The sequence below is a fragment of the Aedes aegypti genome, chromosome 2 (assembly GCF_002204515.2).
Source record: "Aedes aegypti strain LVP_AGWG chromosome 2, AaegL5.0 Primary Assembly, whole genome shotgun sequence".
NCBI lineage: Eukaryota > Metazoa > Arthropoda > Insecta > Diptera > Culicidae > Aedes > Aedes aegypti.
The window spans coordinates 9,711,134-9,725,540 of record NC_035108.1 but is presented as its reverse complement, the minus strand read 5'-3'; the positions used below and the strand labels follow the sequence as shown (position 1 = coordinate 9,725,540).

The 14,407-nt window shown below is 37.0% G+C and overlaps 1 protein-coding gene across 2 annotated transcripts in view; it reads left to right on the top strand.

Annotated features, from left to right (window-relative positions):
* LOC5567814 (sodium-coupled monocarboxylate transporter 1) overlaps positions 1 to 14,407 on the top strand; it is a 269,027-nt gene that overhangs the window by 84,306 nt on the left and 170,314 nt on the right. For both annotated transcript variants that reach the window (XM_001657669.2, XM_021839878.1), the window contains exon 6: positions 5,448 to 5,563. In XM_001657669.2, the coding sequence (XP_001657719.2) occupies positions 5,448 to 5,563 (116 nt within the window). The remainder of the gene's footprint in view (positions 1 to 5,447; positions 5,564 to 14,407) is intronic.

Here is a 14,407-nt window from a genome sequence, read left to right as displayed (position 1 = left end):
CGACAGATTTCGCACAGCACCTCCAATATACAATCTCAGGATCCCGCAAGAAACCCATAATGTCCGATAGAAATACCTAGAATTCGATCAGCTATTTTTAAGAATTCGCTGAAAATTCTCAGAAGCCCATGTCAAAAATACAGGATCTCATAAAAAACCTCCAGAGTCCAGTTAGAGAACTCATAGAACCATACAGGGGCCACCAGGATCTCGTAAGGAACATATTGATGATTCCAATCGGCCCACATACTTGATTGAAATCTTGATATGGCACGCAGTATATTCCAAGGTGGTTTCAGCAATCTGGCTACAGAGTACAATTAATCAGCATTGGTATATTCTGAGTCTGAGCAACACTGGTATATAAAGTTGGATCTTTTTTTAAAAGTCAAACATCATATAGAGTATCCACCATATTTATCGCACGGTTTGATGACTTTAGGGACGATTCAAATATGTCGTTCATCCTTTTTCGAAGTTTCTAGACTTCCCTCTCCCCTCTGTCACGCTTTTTACAATATCTAATACATGCACTGTCATATTTTCGTAGACCCACCATCCCCCACGAGATGGACGTCATATTTGAATCATCTCCTGGTCCTCCTTGAAGACTTTGGCTCTGCTATGGATCAATGCCGTTTGAGGCTTTAGTTTATATTTTTTTATAACGATTTTAGATAAGATGAAGAAATTTTATGCCTTTTTGAGAACGATTTATTTATAATCACTCAAAGGGGCTTCTCCCTCTTTCTAAATTATTTGATTAAAATAAATAAATAAATAAATAATAATATTTGAATCATCCCTTATTGAGAATAAAGTGGACTTGTTGTCATTTCATGTTGATAATTTGATAGTCGTATTGTGTTTGAATTATCATCAAACCCAAGTTAGCACAGTGGGCCTGGCCATTTTAATATTTGTAACTTATTACGGATATGCTGCAAATATTAATGCTGACAAGAAAATACTGGGAAAGTTTCGGTATTTCCAGAGAGCTTACAATATTGGTTGTGTAAGCACTTAGAATAGAATACCAATAGAATAGAGCTTGTAATACGCGATTTATTTTATGAAATTCCATAAATAGTTGAGAGACACGACTTTTTGCTTGACTTGCTTCTATTGGTATAAATCGTTTTTATGTTTTGTTATCTGAAGAAAACTGACTTTTATTAACTGAATCACTTACCGACATACTCAAGTGGGCTGACAATAGCGCAATAGACAATAGAATTCTAGTTGAGATACTTATAGAGATTGATGACTTCATGAAACGTTGTGACCACACTACCATTTTAAATTAAATAAGCGCATAATGTACTCCTAGCAAGTGATGATATTGTGGGGAATATCAGTGAAAATAGAGCTCTGGAATGCGGTAAGCGTAAAGCTGCCTTGCTTTTCAAATGACTCAACTAAACGACACAATAATATTAAAAAAAAATAATTATATTGAAAAATGTTGCCAAAAACGGATGCATTTTGTTGCAAAAATTAGGGGGTTCCAAAAACGAAATACCACTGTATTCAATAAACTGGTTTAAAACTGTTTTTCACAAATATGCCTCGCTTAACTTTTCGAATGGACCTAAAATGCGAGATTTTCTCCTTTCTCGCTCTCTTTCGATTATAACAGTGCAATACTAAAGCAGGGACCTTCCTTAGCCGAGTAGTTAGAGCCCGCGGGTATAAAGCAAAGCCATGCTGAAGGTGTCTGGGTTCGATTCACGGTCGTTCCAGGATCTTTTCATAATGGAAGTTTCGTTGACTTCCCTTGGTCATAGAGTATCATCGTGCCTGCCACACGATATATCAATGCATAAAATGGTAACTTTGGAATCAGTTAATAACTGTGGAAGTGGTCATTGAACACTGAGATGAGAAGCAGACTTTTTCTCAGTGAAGGCTTAATGCAAAAAGAATAATAATACTAATGCCTTTGGGAAGTTTTTCATTACAGTTCGAAAGACAATGTCCTTGGCAAGCATTTTATACAAAAATCTCAATGGCAGACAATTAATCGTCCCATAAAAAAATATAAAAATTCCATAAAAAATGCAAAATTTGCCAGTAAAGAAACAAGGGTAAAATCAACAGAAAAGTTAAAAATTTACATATAAAAATAAAGAAGGGCATAGAAAAAACAAAATTTTCCATAAATAAAAAAATTTTGAGCAATAAATAGATTCAAAAGTGCAGTAGAATCGACAATAATCTCACTAAAAAATATCGAATTTTGCATCTAAAAACCTCAAAATGTCCCTATTTTCTTCACAAAAAGCAAGAAATAATTATAAATTTTCCACAAAAAAAGCCAAAATTTGCAATAAATAAATAATAATTCGCCCACAATAAATCAAAAATTTCCATTAAAAAATCAAAAAGAGCAATAGCAATAAATGCAAAATTGCAATAAACAAACCCAACTGAGCAATTCAAAATGACAATCAATACATGAAAATGTTGTAGAAAACTCCAATATTTAAGTAAAACTTTCCATAAAAATAACGTAATTTTCCAATAATGAGTAATAATGTGTGTAATGGATTTCATAAATTTTCAGTCAAACTGAAGCATTGTTTTCACAATTGGAGCTAATTAGTAGTCGTATGTAGATGTAGTAATTTGTGGAAAATTTATAATTATTTCTTGCTTTTTGTGAAGAAAATAGGGACATTTTGAGGTTTTTAAATGCAAAATTCGATATTTTTTAGTGAGATTATTGTCGATTCTACTGCATTTTTGAATCTATTTATTGCTCAATTTTTTTTTTATTTATGGAAAATTTTGTTTTTTCTATGCACTTCTTTATTTTTTTATGTAAATTTTTAACTTTTCTGTTGATTTTACCCTTGTTTCTTTACTGGCAAATTTTGCATTTTTTATGGAAATTTTATATTTTTTTATGGGACGTTAATATTTTAGCCAAATCTCAATAGAAGAGGTTAATGTGGCTCAGTTATTGATTAAAGAGAAAGTAAACAAAAGCCTCTCAATGTTAGATAGGTCCTTTTGAAAAGTTATGCGAGAAAGTTGTTAAATCGCGTGATTGTACCTATTATAATATTTTCGTGTGATAATTGAAAATGACGTTATGTACGACATTTTTCTGTACAAAATGGATATTACAAATATTATGAAGAGTTGTTTTCAGTGTAGGAACTGACTGAACAGTAGCAATTATCTTACTCAAAATAACATTACCATAGGGAACCACTGACTCCCGGCGCAAATAAATGCTAATATAGAATTTACGAAATTGACCTTTTTTTTTGACTGTCGGTCACGAGTAAGCGCGGAAATTAGAAGTGGGAAAGGGCAATGAAAATAGGAAAAGTTAGATTGCAAAAGTGAGCCAAATGAGGTGTTATTTAACCGCTCTGCATGTGCGTTTGTGCTTCTCCGAGTCCGGAGGAAACGCTTATTAAGATTAATTGGTCGACCTGCGTTACAATCTGTCTCTGATCCGGAAAGGGAGGATGGAGTTTGTGAGATTGGTTGGTGAAAGTGATAAAGGTGAGAGCTAGAGATTTTCCTCTTTTAAGTGGCTGCCATACCGTGACAGTAGGCATTGCCTCTAGGTCGATGGCTCCCCTGAGGAAGAGGATTCCTCTGGCAGTTGGATGAATTGGGTTGATCCCCCGGAGCACGTGTCTCATTTCTTTCCTGCTCTGCGGTGGAGACCATGTGTGTGATGCATTCAACAGCTACCTACTACCTAGTAGCGGTGGAATGGTTTGACTCTTTTCAATTTTGGGGTGCGGAAAGGTTAGGCGTGAATTGGACGGTTTGTCGTAGACGATGGCATCCACTACGAAACGAACGACCGACGACCGGTGTGAAAAATGAGCCGGAATGTCTCGGTTGATGCTCACGCAATCATTCAATGGGATAAACGGTTCAACAAATGGGAACTGGGAAGGAATGAGGTGTTGAATCAATCCTGTGGTTTTATCAATCTGGATTGTGAATAGGGATTTTCGTTTGTTAAATGTGTATTTTGATTGGAGTGGGGATATTGATGTATTGTTTATTTTTGGAAGAAATATCGATTGGTGTGTTTATATTGAATTGATTGAAGACCATATTACAAACTCTTGGGATAAATTCATTTCATTGATCTGATATCAAAGAAGACAAACACTTACGTGGAAAGACTGCTATATCATTAAATGCTATCCTGACATATTTTAAGGGCATCATGGAAGTTCACTAAACATCTTGAGTGGGTTCTGTTAATGACAAAGTTAGTGATAAAATTAGTGAGAGAAATGCACTGAAGTCTTTGTCGTGAACCCAATGATCTTAGTAGTGCATGGATCTACCCAGGTCCTTGGATCGTAATATGCTAACTATTAGATTCTTCATTAACCGCTAAGAAGGTTACAAAGAATCCTAAAACCTTTGTAATAGAAAAACCCTATAAACATCAAGTCCATCTGCAAATGCTTGTCACTGATCAGAAACCAAATGTTCCATACAGTTCAAAATCTGAAGCTGAATGGGAAAGAGCTGCAAGGTCATTTACAAAACACTAATTTGAAAAAAAAAAGTTGCGGCGTCATGAGGTTCCAATATTTTGAACAGGCAATTCAGAATTCGTTTTCAATTGATTTCGAAGCACGATCAAAGCAAGCGCAGAAAAACATTGCATCTCTATCGGTCCACGGTGTACTATATTAAGTCACGGTGTACAAATATTAAGAAGGTGATATATTCCGAAAAGTGACAGCTTCTTGACGACGTCATTCCTATCCACCTCGAACAAATTTCTAAAAAAAATGATCTAGTGGTCCGGAAGGTATATGGTACGATAGGAGTGACGTCACATGTTTACAATCAAACTTGATATTTACATCAGTAAAGAGCCTGCCTTGTTAATTTTTTATGCCGTGTATTAAGTTAGTTTTTATGCCGTGTATCGGTCCATGATAGAAAAATCGCAATGATTCCGTAGAGATTTATTACAATGTCTAGTTTGCATTACAGGTCCTGCAGATCTACACGAAGTAACGAAGCAGTTTGATGAGTATAAAATGAAATAAGGTTTCTCTTTCATCTGGCCACGTCATGTTGGAAGGATGATTTAAAAAGTTTTACTATAAAACGCTTACACTCGGGGCACGCATACTCTTACTCGCTCATAGACGAGCATATAGAAAGTAAAATATGCCACGTTGTTCCATTGAATTTGCCCCAAGGAATGAGGGGGCGCGGCAAAAGTTAATTTACACCAATGAAAAATTGTGGGACGTCATCCTAGAGGCGAAAAGCCTGGGGTTGAAATTTGATACCGTGAATCGGGGAAAGCCATCAATCATGGTCCAAAGTTGATGGGGCGCGATACGACTCACAAATCTTTCAGGCTGATTTCAAATGGTTTAAATTTCAAATGCATGAATTTTCGTTGACAATAATCAAAACTTTTTTCCTATTCTTTTCAGGCATGCATTCTGGCCCTCTCTCTGCTGCTGGTGGTTGGCCTCGGAACGTACTACACTGGAGGCTCCGCGGAAATATTTGCACGCGCCGAAGAGAACAACCGCATTGAATTATTAAAGTAGGTTCCAGATTTAATGAACTTTTCGCCTTTTTCACGCACTCAAATTTCATCTCAACTTGCGATCCATAGGGAACGCCAGAAAACGAAACACGCAGCCAAATGTATAATTTGCATCCTGGTCGGAAAACTTTTCGCTACCTTCCGGTCCCTAGAGCAGCCGAATCGAAATTTTCCAGATTCGTACCTTTTTCCTCTGACATTACCCAAGGGACCCCTACGGATTGAAGTTTTGGCGACATTTTTCCTGCCGGGGGAACTGATTTCTCCGGAAAAATATCATTGAACAAACGCATCGTTGCCGATTTAATGTTTTATTCAAGTTACTTGTATGTCGCTTTACTTTTTGTCACATGGTACCTTGGATTCCTCTTTTGTTGCGTAAGGTCTCCGTTTTGTTTGTTCGAATTTTAATTTTTGTGTAACGTTACGAACACGTGTATGAATCCAATGACGTTAGTGTTAGCTGTGCTTCTGTTCTGCTTCCGATATATCATAAATATTAATTATTAATATTATCGTCATCTTTGCGTTGGTTATGGTAGAGATGACAAACGTGGCTGTCTTTGAAATCGTCTGAACAGTTGCGTTTGTTTGAAAATCGATGGCCGTTTCGTGTAGAGGTGTGGTATGTTTTCTGGCGATGTGAGGGTTTTTCGAGAGAATTATGCATTCATCGATCTTTTCTCCCATCTAAAAAAAAACACCAGCACATCGGGAACTTTTAAGAAAAGTTTGAAGAGGAGGCATTATCGCTTTTCTCAAAATTTACTACTGAGCAATTCTAGCTGGAACCGCTCTGTCACTGATCGCTGGTATATGCTAAAAACGAAGGGTGGTCGTTTCGGCTTTCTCAAATTGGTAGACCCCTTCTACGCTAGCTAGCTAAACAGGTTGCGAAAAAGCCCAATTTTTTTTTATAAATCTTTGATATTTCTTCGCGTGATATGTGTCATATTTCTCTTCAACACATAGCAATCTTGGTGGCATCGTATAGAGGAAAAATGAAGCTTTCATTTAAAATTAAAAAAAAATAGCGTTAATTTTTAATTTGCCGCCATTTTTAAATATGTTAAAAAAATGTTTTTTCACCATTTGCACACCGCTCGTTTTAAAATAGAAAGCTGAGAAAAAACTGCGTGAGATAGGCTACGAAAACTAGGTGGACAATGGTATTTACGTTATGAAATCAACAATTTTTTGAACAATAAAGATGGTGTTTTATTAGAGTCAAGAACAGAATAGGAATATTATTCTGAGTAAAAAAATATCTGGTGGCCATCTTGGATTTTGACGCCATTTTGATTCTTAGTAGTAGAATAAATTTTTCACCTTGTTAGCACTCAAGTTGTTGAATTTCAAGGCTACCAATAAAACAGGTGTCGTATACTCTTTTTCTATTATCCTTCATTTTCCTGACATTACGTCCTTTGTGGAAACGAGCCTGCTTCTCAGCTTATTTAGTTAGTTATTAAACTTTATTTTAAGCGTTTTTTGATAATAAAATCATTCTCCGATATATCTTCATATTAATTACTATAAATAAATAAAATAGATGAAAAACGGTTTTGAACCATTGATTGAAATAAACAAACATATTTTGAACCTTATGCGTTGTTGTCCATTGAATGGGGTTTATAGATTACGCGTTGGGACATCAGTGAGTTTTATGGTGATAAATGTAATTATAATGTAAAACTTTACATGCACTTCTATCAATTTAGAGTGGAAATCTTAAGTTTTTGAGCTAAAAAATCCTTGATTTTCTAAGCCATCAATTATGGTTTAACTACCGCTCAACATACATGTAAAACATAACGAAATTGAACAGCTAAGAAGCAGGCTTTGGAGCAGGAGTATTACTTTGCAGTTAAAAATTCGACGGATTTCGACGCCGTCTTAGTTTTTAGTGATTGAATGATTTTTTTAAGCTTCTTAGAGCTCATCATATTGAATTGTGAGACCTCCGTTGAAAGAACAATCAGGTTTTTTCTTCCTTATCTTATAATATAATAGCTGTATAATTGCTTGTTTATTTCAATACATAGTTTGATACCAAATAAATGAAAGAACGGATGCTATTCTTAAACTCGAAGATTTGTCGAAGAATAATTCTGGTACCAAATAAGCGTTATAAAAGAAAATTCCTACTTAATAACCAGTTTTTTTAGCTGGTTAAGCTGAGAAGAAGCTCTGTTCCAGTAAGGATGTAACGCCATGAAAATGAAGAATAAAACAGAAGAGTATACCTTAACTGTTCTTAGTAGTAGCCTTGAAATTCAACATGTGGACTAATATGGTGAAAAACTCATTCTACTATCTAAAACCAAGATGGCGTCAAACTGACCAAGCTGGGGGTCGTGGGTTCGAATCCCACCGGTCGAGGATCTTTTCGGGTTGGAAATTTTCTCGACTTCCCAGGGCATAAAGTATCATCGTACCTGCCACACGATGTACGCATGCAAAAATGGTCATTGGCATAGTAAGCTCTCAGTTAATAACTGTGGAAGTGCTCATTAGAACACTAAGCTGAGATGCAGGCTCTGTCCCAGTGGGGACGTTACACCAGAAAGAAGAAGATGGCGTCAAACTCCAAGATGGCCGCCAGATTTTTTCGCTCAAAACAATGTTCGTACTCTTTACTTCACTCGAATAAAACACCAACGATTGAAAACTTGTTTCTTTGTTGCACAAATTATGATGTTTTTATTGACCAGACCAGACAAGAATCAAGAAGAGGCCAAAGATGGATCAAACAGGAAACAAAAGCACCTAAAATGAACCAAAAGATAAGGGTTCATTCTTCATCATAGAATCAGACCAGACATTTAACTTTTCTGGTGATTCCTCGTGATATTACGATAGTATTACTGCTCTGTTCGTATTACTGTATGTACTTTTCCATGATCTTTTATAGGAATTTCGTGAGAATTTAGGTATTTTCCCGATGATTCAGAGATTTCTCCATGAGTTCATTAAGTGATTGTTTCTCGTTAAGTTCCTCCAAGTTTCCTAAGCAATTCCTCCAAAAATTTTGTTTTGGATATCTTAAGAATATAATCTGGACTTTTCCATGGATAACCGTAAAAATTACTGAGAGATTTCATCAGCAATTGCTTCAAAGATTCTTTTAGATATTTTCCAAGGAAGGAGCCGGATGATCTCCTTGTATAGCCTTTGGGAAAAATCGGGGTAATCACTGAGGAAATTACTGGAGGTAGTATCGTTAGAGTGCTCAAGGATTTCCTGGAGAAAATTTTGGAGAAAAGCCTCTGTGCATCCTTTGAAAAATCATTGGAAGAATTTCTGGGAGAAGGGGTAGAGGAATCTCTAGAAAAAAAAAATCTAGGGAGATCCTTGTATGAATCTCTGAAAGTATTCTACATGAAATCACTAGAAGATTTTTTGATGCTTTTCACCGCTACCGCTATCTGGGCCTATACGGGTTAAAATGGAGAACAAGTCTCTAGAAAAAAAAACTGCTAATTTCTTTAACCAAAAATTGCTTAATAAATGTGTATGTTCAACAACTTGCATATTAAAACATGGATAGAATAAGCAACGGAATCATAAAAAATCATATTTTGTTGTTGACAAACAAGCCCCAAAAACCTTGAATTGGACCTGTAAATATATGTAGATGTAGAATGCGCTGTCGGGGTCAAACGCACCACCCTCGATTTGAATGATCGACATATTTTGGAACGCTGTTTGTCACCCGAGATAATAGAAAATGTTTAAAAACGTTTTTTTTATCAATATTTTTGAGTGTTTTTCTGCCGATAATTGAGCTTGAGCTTGGTTGGCCGCCCGTGGATGCTACTCCAGTATCGCCAGATTAGCTGCACTTACACAAGGAACCAACCGAATGACTGCTTGGGACTAACAGGCATCCTCAGTGTATAAGTGCTGGTGATCTTCTATTTTAAGGCAACAATGGCACTTGCCACGTCAGAATGCAGACCAATGAGGGGAAGGGGGAGGAATTGATGATGCATTGAACTGGCTCCCAAGTAGACCGTATATTCCACTGCATCTACGCCAGTTCATGCGGGAGTGTATGGATTGGGGGAAAGGCATGGCAGAGAGGTTTGCTTTTGTGGTTAGCAGACTGCCTATGTATCAGGCGTAAGAAAGGCGTGCGCGTGGAAGTAGGAAGCGTTAGGGAAACGGTTTCTTGTCCGTTTCTGGTTCTAGCGTTTGCTATGAACGAATAGTTTGAGTGTGATATATTTAGAATGGAAGATAGAAGCAAGTGAGAGATGTACAACTACAAAGTACGAGGAAAGGGACGGGCCTGGGATTGAACCCATGACGTCTGCATATGAAGCAGAAGCGGTAGCCATCAGACCACCAACCCCGTCTATTTTGAGTGTTTTTCTGCCGATAATAGTGAAAAACTTGAAACGTTTTCGTTGCAATTTTCTGTGATTTTCTATGCCATATGTTCAGTTAATAAATAATCAATCTTTTGAATCCATCACCAAGAATAGCCTTGTGTACTCCGATAGTTTGTATTCCTTGTGGAAATAGTGTTGAATTTATCCTTAAAAAGCTTGAAGGACTTAAACTTTTATCAACTCTTGGGGCGAAACGACCAGTAGCGAAATCGTCAAAGGCGAAAAGCCACTCAAATAAAGATAAATAATAATAAAACGCCCACCCCTATTTCTTAACAATAAAACAGCCGTTTGAATTCAAATTCCAGCAAACGTAATGCCAGTTACGTGCAAATTTGAACCTAACAAATGCACATGCAAGCATGATTGCGCATGCGTACGTACCTACGTTTACGAGCTCAGGTGGCGCGTTTCACCCCGCAAAAAATAATAATGCATTTTTTGAAAAATGATTATTACGTCCAAATAAATGAAAACGGATTGATGTTTTAACTATTTGATAGAAAACATGTTTGTCCATCAGATCATGGATCAAAAAGATCTTATAATATTGTATTTCGCACCATAAAACGCTTCCTTCCAAAGACAGCGCGGTTTGCTCCCAGTCCCCCTTAATTCTACGGATATACACTCAAAAAAATCCAAACGTCATTGCTACGTGAAAAATCACGTAGATCATTCCAAATTCATTTTGCCTTCACTTCACCTGACTAAGATAAAGATCACTAAGCCATTCATAATCATCAAATAGTGAATTGGTAATTGTTACTGAGGTTACCTATCGCACTTACGTGAAATTCACGTAGGTGCCTAAGTTCATTTTGACATCTGCATATTGTACGTACATTCGGTGTTGAGCGCAAATCCTAAGATGGCGCCCGCTTGATTTTTGCAGAACTTCAGAAGCTGCTGAACTTTAAACCCTGTGTTAGATTGATTTTAAGGTAAATATGCTTTGAATACAGAAGAATCCCTGCATTACTTCATATTTTACACCTGATTTATAACCTCTATCAATTATAGCACGCGAAGGCTGCAACAAAACAGACCATACTCACAACATTTGGGAAACAAGATTCACAATGCTCAGATTGAATTTAAATATATCACAATCTTTTCGATTTGTTTACATTTTCCAATTGGGAATTAGTTTTCTTCCAAAGCCTATTAGAGATAAGGTTGGTCTATATTCTAGTTAATTTAATGCAAAACCATCTAGGTCCTATTGAAACGCTTCGTAAAGGCTACCGGAAAATCCACGTAGCTCTAACTTGTAGCGCCGGTAGAATGGATGAAGTTCAAAAGTTCATGCGTTCATTCTGGGCTACCTATGATTAACGTAAGAGTGAAAAGTGCGATGGAAAAAAACCACGTATGTTTTCACGTAACAATGACGTTTGGATTATTTTGAGTGTATTTAATATGGAAGAAAACATTAGTTAGACAAATTTAAATTTAACATTGGTTTACGTTCATAAGGGATTTGAAGCATTTTTTATCATTATAAAATAGTTTAACTTCTGATAATGAAAACATTACAAACATCTAGTCCATTCTAAAGTATCAAAATGTTTTTCTTGGAAAAGGGCCCCCACAAGACAATGACTCCCGGTCCCCAATATTTGTTCATCCGGCCCTGGTAGCAAAAAATAACATAAAATTATAACGATGAGTGCCAATGGCGGCCTGGTTTCAGTCAGAGAATTTGTTTATTATACTCTAGTATTATCATATTATCTGGTTTCAGCAAAAATTGATACACTTCACGACAATAAACGTTGTGCTTTCATTCTTTTACAGTCACCGCCTGAATAAAGTGCTCACTTGCTTAAATTCCAGCAGAAGTCGTACGTTGAAACGGAATAGAATTCGATGGAAAGTTGGATCCGCCGTAAACAAGAATGAGTGTGATTGGTTGAGAGATTTATTTGTCAAAATTGCTTTTGTGTGCGTTTGTGTATCGTGTAGCTTGAAAATATGGGATTCGCGAACAAAATCATGATTTTCTTGAAAACTACCGATAATAATTAAGGCCAGAGTCAAAATCAAGCAAAGGTGAGATCGCAGCAGGCTGTGAGCGCGTGCGGTTGCGTTTTTGTATGCGCTGTCGCGTTCATTTCGGTTCCGCGTTGTTTTCGATTCGGCCGATGAAAGAGCAAAATGGCTGATGGCGCTATGCCACTTGACACACATTTAGAAGAAAAGTGCTTATTTGAGAAATGATAACAGCGTTACTCGTGTGAACATGGTCAATCAGTTAGGTTTTAGTGATTGGTCGTGTCTTGTGTTGGTGTAAGGATGATTTTCAAGCTGAAATTTTGTGATTACGGCAGGTGGTTTGGATGGTACTATGCCACCTGGATCCCAAACACGATTCTCAGTGTCCCATGCTTTATGGCAAAATGTGTATAACTATTGATGGTTGTCTCGATGTTTTCCGAAAAAAGGAATTTTGCGAAAAGGTGAAGGAAGTGCTTCGAATTGTTTGGTAGACAGCGTCATATTCATCTTGGATAAATTTGGTGAGAATGTTCGATCTTTAGTGTTACCTTAATAAACTAAATACGTGCCAGATCCAACTAAATACGTGCCAGATCCAACTAAATACGTGCCAGTATTTGGAAATGGTTTTTGTGTTATCATTATCCATGCGGGGCTTCTGTTGGTGAAAATGACGTGTCTCTCCAGACATTCTGAAATGGGTCACTGGATCTGAAATAGATCTATCACCTTCTAACTCCTGGACTTGAGCTTTCTGCACAAGCATCAAGAAGCATTAAAATATTTTCTCCATAATATCACTGTTTAATTGTGCTGTTATATGGCGTAAATGTGTTATAACCGATTATTATACAAAAACCTGTGAATGAAACTGGTCAAATTACAAGAACCATAATTGAGGTTTTATGTAAGTGTTATATGACGCTCTGTTGCGTTGCGTGCTAACGGAATATTTCGTAAATTGTGTGCTGAAAACTGACATGTTAGTTACTTTACAAATTGCTCATGTAAAACTGTTTTGGTTGAAATAGTTATGCAGTAGGAAGGGATAGATGAAAAGACATGATAATTTCCATTGCCGGCCATGCCCATCTTCTCCGTTACGATGAAAGGAAAGGAAAATGATGGTATAACACCTACTTGAAGAAAGGCTAGCTCACCGACGCACTCATAGATGTCATGGAGTTGGATGATGGGGAGAGTAAAAGTCTACGATTCACTATAAGCGAGTGTTGCGACCGGATTGAGATTTGGTGTATGCGCAGTTTTGTATACTTTTTGTAATTGGGTGTAGGGGTTAATGCAATGTTTTATCATCGTTGGGAGTGACATTGCTAAGAAAGTTTATGTCACCCCATGCGCGTTCCTTGTGCCCTCACTAAAATGCAAATCTCACAACCTCATGCTTTTTTATCTTAATTTATCAGAACCTCGCAAAAAAAAAAAAATATCCGGTTGGTGTATCACCAAAGGAATTATGTAAAAATCAAGCATGTCACAAGCCATCTATAAAATCTCCGAAAATAAAAAAAATCGCAGCACTATCAGCTAGTTCTATTGTAGCTATTTAGCGTTGTTCAAAGCACTACAATCCAAATGACGTTGCACCTGCTAACATCTGTGGAATCGCCAACAACGGGAGCACGACAAATTTTGCAGGTGGCGTAGCCGAATCTATTTGTCACCTAATTGCAAAAAAAAAAGCGCGGGGCCGAAGTAAACATGACAGAAAATTCAAAACGTAGCCGCTCGCGCGCACGGTTTGCTGCGTTAAATGCTGCTCAATTTTGCTCAGAACTATACTGCCAATAAAAGCATGACGGTCCCATATGGGTTTTCAAACCAACACTTGGTTTCATCGCAGCATTCATTTTTCAATATATACTTGAAACGCATATATGGGGCCCAGATAGCCGTAGCGGTAAACGCGCAGCTATTCAGCAAGACCAAGCTGAGGGTCGTGGGTTCGAATCCCACCAGTCGAGGATCTTTTCGGGTTGGAAATTTCCTCGACTTCCCAGGGCATAGAGTATCTTCGTACCTGCCACACGATATACGCATGCAAAAATGGTCATTGGCATAGTAAGCTCTCAGTTAATAACTGTGGTAGTGCTCATAAGAACACTAAGCTGAGAAGCAGGCTTTGTCCCAGTGGGGACGTAACGCCAGAAAGAAGAAGAAGCATATAAAAGTTTGAACACTTTATTTGAAAATGTTATAGAAAAATATGATGTTGGTGCAGTCTTATATTGAAAAATAAAGGCATAACAGTCTCTATGTGAAGTTTAAACCCAGATAGCTACTGCAAATCGTGAATTTTGATCAAGTTTATATTTTTTACTAATCAATAGAAGCAAAATGAATAATCTGCGCTTCAGTGCTCAATGAATTTGACATACAGAAATGAACTTTAAAATTATGATCATTTGAGTGAGAAGACAAA